The 6,123-nt window shown below is 36.6% G+C and overlaps 1 protein-coding gene and 1 pseudogene across 1 annotated transcript; one reads left to right on the top strand and one right to left on the bottom strand.

The window, feature by feature from the left end:
- The first annotated feature begins 1,150 nt into the window (after window positions 1-1,150).
- On the top strand, window positions 1,151-3,600 carry LOC9298712 (cytochrome P450 86A1). Its single transcript, XM_002862590.2, has 2 exons — window positions 1,151-2,398; window positions 3,011-3,600. The coding sequence occupies exons 1-2, from the start codon at window positions 1,259-1,261 to the stop codon at window positions 3,410-3,412; spliced, it is 1,542 nt and encodes a 513-aa protein (XP_002862636.1). The 5' UTR covers window positions 1,151-1,258; the 3' UTR covers window positions 3,413-3,600.
- A 155-nt stretch (window positions 3,601-3,755) lies between these two features.
- Window positions 3,756-5,438, bottom strand: LOC9298713 (annotated as a pseudogene).
- Window positions 5,439-6,123: the final 685 nt, after the last annotated feature.

Here is a 6,123-nt window from a genome sequence, read left to right as displayed (position 1 = left end):
AAAACTTGAGTATTGAAAGAAATGAAGGAAAAAATAAATACGATCTAAGGAGAAAAGAGAGTAGATATCGGGAGACGACGAGTAGGAGATAACGAAAAAAATCGTAGTGAAAAGTATGAATTTTTTTTTAATAATTTGGAAAGATAATACATGTGAGTAAAGTAAAATATTTTAAGATTCAGTTGATTATATTTATACTTTTTGTAATTTATTCATAATCAATTATAATCTTTGTATCATATAATTGTTTAAAATGAAAATAATTAGTTACTTTTCTCACATCTTTATCGTAAATAAATGTTTGAGATGTGTATCAGTATCAGTGTATGCCATTGTGGACTGGCTGATATGTTTTATCTATTGAATTTGTTGCCTAAATAACCTGATTTGTTGAGACCGAAACTCTTACTAATTAATTTACTAACAATGAAGCGTATAAGGCGACGAATAAAAAAGAATAAAATTTGAACCATAATGACTATAGTAACCGTCCGAATTCAAACACATATGTATGATCTTTACCTTTTTTGGTAATATTTTCCGTTGCGTTCTCTTAGAATTTTGTCAATATCATCTGTTATAGTAGTTTAATTTGTACTTTATATATGTAGTGTATTTAATTGTTTTCCAAATGTTTTAGTCACAATTATGTTTTAACTTTTAAGTGTTCGACTCCAAGTAAACCCAGTTTCTTAGAATGGGCTAACTGCCATTGACCAAATCTTTATTCTCGAAGAAAGATCTCGTTGCTAGGCTTATTTCATATCTATAACTAAATTTCTACGATTATTTAAAAACAAAGACATTAAACTTTTGAAATGCTTATTTCATTTTCGGTTATACATTGCAAAGATTATGGAATTTTTGATCTTGAAATTCGAGTTCATCAATGTCTTCACGAAATATTGTCATTTAGTAGCTCGTTTTTATATAGCTAAGCATGTTACATAACATATTTATGATGCTTCAAAAGAAAAAATAATAATTATAATTAAATTGTAACGGGAAAATTAATTAGCTTTCGTGTTCTATTATGCCAAACTATACTCGCAATAGTCTTATCTTATCGACCCAAAATTTAATTTTCCCAACTACTTACTCCTAATTGAAACAAAATATAACCTTTCTTACTATAGCCTATATTATAAATATCTATGATTTCTACATTTATATATATACGCACATACCTCTCCTTCATCATATATTGTCTCTCAACAATCTCTCCATACAACAAAAACAAAAAGCCTAAACCGGGAAAATGGAAGCTCTAAACCCTATCTTAACCGGCTACGCCGTGGCCGCCCTATCAGTCTACGCTCTTTGGTTCTACTTCCTGTCCCGAAGACTAACCGGTCCCAAAGTCTTACCGTTCGTAGGAAGCTTACCGTATCTAATCGCAAACCGGAGCCGAATTCACGATTGGATCGCTGATAATCTCCGAGCAACTGGTGGTACGTATCAAACATGCACCATGGTGATACCTTTCGTGGCCAAGACGCAAGGGTTTTACACCGTGACGTGTCACCCAAAAAACGTCGAGCATATCCTTAAGACACGGTTTGACAACTATCCGAAAGGTCCGATGTGGCGAGCTGCTTTCCACGACCTGTTAGGACAAGGAATCTTTAACAGCGACGGTGACACGTGGCTTATGCAACGTAAGACTGCAGCGCTTGAGTTCACTACTAGAACTCTTCGACAAGCCATGGCTCGGTGGGTTAATGGGACTATCAAGAACCGGTTATGGCTTATATTAGACCGGGCGGTTAAAAACAACAAACCGGTTGATCTTCAAGATTTGTTTTTGAGGTTAACTTTTGACAACATTTGTGGTCTGACTTTTGGAAAAGACCCGGAGACGCTCTCTCTGGACCTACCGGATAATCCTTTCTCTGTCGCTTTTGACACCGCGACAGAGGCTACCTTAAAGCGACTTCTCTACACCGGTTTCTTGTGGCGAATTCAGAAAGCTATGGGGATTGGATCAGAGGATAAGCTCAAGAAGAGTCTTGAAGTCGTTGAGACTTACATGAACGATGCAATCGACGCTCGGAAAAACTCTCCCTCCGATGATCTTTTGTCGCGCTTCTTGAAGAAACGTGACGTTAACGGTAACGTTCTTCCGACAGATGTTCTTCAGCGCATCGCGCTTAACTTTGTTCTCGCGGGTCGTGACACTTCTTCTGTGGCCTTGAGTTGGTTCTTCTGGCTCGTCATGAATAACCGCGAGGTGGAAACGAAGATCGTTAACGAGTTATCGACGGTTCTGAAGGAGACACGTGGCGATGATCAGGAAAAATGGACGGAGGAGCCGTTAGAGTTCGACGAAGCAGATAGACTCGTTTACCTCAAAGCTGCTTTGGCTGAAACGCTGCGTTTATATCCTTCTGTGCCTCAGGTGAAAAATTAAATCTTTTTTTTTTTCTCAAATTTTAATTATTTCATTCATGAAAACGGTAACTCCCCGATTCCGTGTGGCCATGAAGCATGCACTCTCTCGTAAACTAAATCGTCTGGACTCCCTTTTTCTTTTTTTTTGGGGCAGACTGCCGCCCTTTTTTTTTTTTCTCAAATTTTAATTATTTCATTCATGGAAACATTAACTATAACGCTTATGGCTAGGCGAGATTTTCATAGAAAACGTAAATTAAGAAATAGTTAGTTATTGTATAAATATTGATTTATGTCTAAACATATATATCAACTTGTATAGAAGTTCCTGAAATAAATCTTTATGACTAGTTGACTAATTAATTCCATAGTTTTTCCTTTTAAGCTGAATATTACAGATTTCTTTTTCTTAGTCCCTTAGCTGCTGGCTCTAGTATCAAATGACTGTTACAAACTTATAATTATGATCATAATTAGCTACTTAATTTGAGTTATTTTTTACCAAAGACAAAATTGGCAAATATGACGCAAAATTACTCAGCAGAATTATATTACTTATCATTTATTCATAATAAAGAGCTATATATGTATAACGTATAGCAACGTTCCAAATGACCAGGATTTCAAGTACGTCGTAGACGATGACGTTTTGCCTGACGGGACTTTCGTGCCAAGAGGCTCGACGGTGACCTATTCGATTTACTCGATCGGACGTATGAAAACGATTTGGGGAGAAGATTGTCTCGAGTTCCGTCCAGAGCGGTGGCTCACAGCCGACGGTGAACGGTTCGAGACTCCCAAAGATGGTTACAAGTTCGTAGCATTCAACGCCGGACCAAGGACTTGCTTGGGAAAGGACTTGGCTTACCTTCAGATGAAGTCGGTGGCTTCAGCCGTTCTCCTCCGTTACCGGGTATTTCCGGTTCCCGGTCACCGCGTTGAACAAAAGATGTCGCTGACGCTTTTCATGAAGAACGGTTTACGTGTTTACTTGCAACCTCGTGTTGAGGTGGTTGCATGATTAATTATATTAAGGGTATTATGGTAAATATGTTTGTCATTTCAAGTTTAAATTGTTTTAAGAACAACCTACTTTATTCTATGTTTTCTCCACCTACAAAATACTTATTATGATATATATGCACTTTTTGTGCCTTTGTTTGTTTGAGTTTGTTCAACTCTTTTTGAATAAAAGTTTATTGGTTTAAATTGAATAGAAATATAATATAATTAGTGGAAATTTAGACTAACAATGTCGTAACGTAAGTGGGAATAAATTTCACAATCTAATTAAGTCTAAATTAGTCACTTAATTACTTGACAACATATATAACGTAAGATGAAAACAACTAAAAAAACAAAAATAATGAAGGATTTAAATATAATTCGAAGAAAAAATTCGACTACGAAGCAAACAAACCATAATTATTTGGATACGAGAAGCAGCTTGGAACTCTATGGAAAGTTGTAAGAAAATTCAAGGACTAAAATTATGAAACAAAGGACGAGAAAGATAGAATGATCATATAACATCACATGATCATGGGTGTAGCTAGAACAATGGGAAGCAGATATTGCTACCTTGAATAGAACCAGAGAGCATCTCTATCAGATCCATTTCTCTTCTTTCACTTGTAGAGTTAGCTTGAGGCTCAAGAAACTCGTTGCGGCCTCCGTGCTCTACGGTGGTGGATGACGTGGAAGATGAGGAAGACGGAAAATGAGTGTCGGAGTAGGACGGCGTCGTCCCATTCAACAAATAAGATAAGTATATATCAGACGCAAGGTGGGGTGTATTCGCCGGAGCTGTGATCGCTGCCTCTTGATGATGAGTTCCAACGTTGTTGTGCAAGTTAGGTTTAGGGTTCTTGGTCATGAAACCAGTTGCTGAAGACTGAGTTACCTCATCGGAAGTTTGGCTCAAACCTATATTCTCAAGAGAAATCGGATGGTTTGCAAAGATATTTTGAAGGTAAACCAGCTCTTCGTCATATGGATCGCCAAGCATGGACGATGCGGAATCTCCATCAGAATAGATCTGATCGAGATTAGGTGTAGAAAGAACACTGATGGTGTTCTCGTCATTGTTCTTGTTAATGTCCATTACTCCCGATGCTTTTGATGTAGTCTTGGAGAATGCATGGCCTTTTAGCTGATGGAGAGACATCGGTATCATTGTTATCAGCGTTTGATTCGCGTTTGTGTTTGCGTTTTGAATTTTGACGTCGCTTGGTCGCATTCCAATGGTTCTTGATAGAATTCTCAGTCCGTCCTGGTATGAGTTTAGCTATCTCTGCCCATTTGTTCCCGATTCTCATGTGCGATTCCACAAGAACCTTCTCTTCTTCTTCACTCCATCCATCTTTCTGATTATTTTTTGTTTGTTTTGGCAAAAACGTAGAGATCGAGGGACATATGTCAGAACCCTAGATCTAGAAAAAAACTATGTTATATGGAGAGAGATCTAGAAAGAAACCTTAATATTAGGACGGAGATGATTATGCCATCTCTCACGACATTGTTTGCCTGCTCTTCCCTCAAGTTTCTCCGATATCAGTGCCCATTTCCTCTCCCCATGTTGCCTCACCAACCTTATCAACTTCCTATATATACATATATGTTTGTATTAACAAACGCATATACTAAATCTTTTGACTCATGTATAGATGCAATAATCAATTTACACAAACATTTATCTATATATACCTGTCTTCTTCCGCCGTCCATTGCCCTTTGATGAGGTTCTTGTAAGATCGTTTCTTCGTACTGTTTTGATAATCTCTGGCTGCACTTCTAGCGACCAGTTCTCCAATAGGGCTTCTGTTGCCGCCATTAAGGACCAAATGTTTCTCCCTCGTCGGCCCAAACGTTGTGTTCTCTTTGTTGTCGCTTCTAGTCTCAATCGACATTTTCGTCTTCACGATCGGTCGGTCTCTAGAACACTCTTTTTTCTTGGAACACAAGACATCGTTCTTTTGACCGTATAAGAATCTCTCAACGGCTGTCAACGGCGGCACAGCTCCATGGACAAGGCGCCGGTCTTCCATGGAAAAAGAAGAGATTGGTAGAAAGGAGAGGAGAGCACAAATCAAAGGAGATAGTTTAGCTAGTAATAAGGAATTTGAGAGAACTTAATGAGTTACTATATAAATTCAAACCAATGAATGACCCATTAAATTCCATTATTTTTTTTTATTTTTCTAATTAAAACAAATAAAATTAACCTTACAGCTCTGGATTTTTTTTTTTTCAGTTTATAGAAGAATTAATCGACAATATGTATATATACCTCCGAAGTTAAAACAAAAATGAGCAAAGAAGACTACAAAATCTGATAACTAGAAAATATTGATATTTGTTTAGTGATTACTATAAGGATCTATATATACGTATTAGTCACTAAATTTCAAATCGATATTTTTCCAAAATCCTCTCTAATTTCCTATTGTACTTTATATGACATCATTATTAAGACAATATCTACGAACAACCAAAAGAATATATAAGTCAATTATAGAATGTAATATCCAATATTTAGTAAAAACCACTTGTTTGGCAACAAAACTAATGAAATTTAGTCTTCTTTATTTTCATTCTGCCATACACAACTAACATATTCAATATATATATATATATATATATATATATATATATATGTATATATCAAATGCTAATAGTAAAATGAATAGTTAATATTAAGCCCGTGGAATATGCCAAGTGGTGTGAATGAGC

Source organism: Arabidopsis lyrata (assembly GCF_000004255.2).
Source record: "Arabidopsis lyrata subsp. lyrata unplaced genomic scaffold ARALYscaffold_277, whole genome shotgun sequence".
Taxonomy (NCBI): domain Eukaryota; kingdom Viridiplantae; phylum Streptophyta; class Magnoliopsida; order Brassicales; family Brassicaceae; genus Arabidopsis; species Arabidopsis lyrata.
Note: the sequence above shows the minus strand (reverse complement) of the source record. Positions and strands in the feature narration are given on the sequence as shown.

Bases quoted from the DNA above. Each gene is read 5' to 3' on its own strand.
- LOC9298712 (XM_002862590.2), top strand. From the start codon at position 1,259: ATGGAAGCTCTAAACCCTATCTTAACCGGCTACGCCGTGGCCGCCCTA. The intron at 2,399-3,010 runs GTGAAAAATTAA...CCAAATGACCAG, and splicing joins TATATCCTTCTGTGCCTCAG to GATTTCAAGTACGTCGTAGA.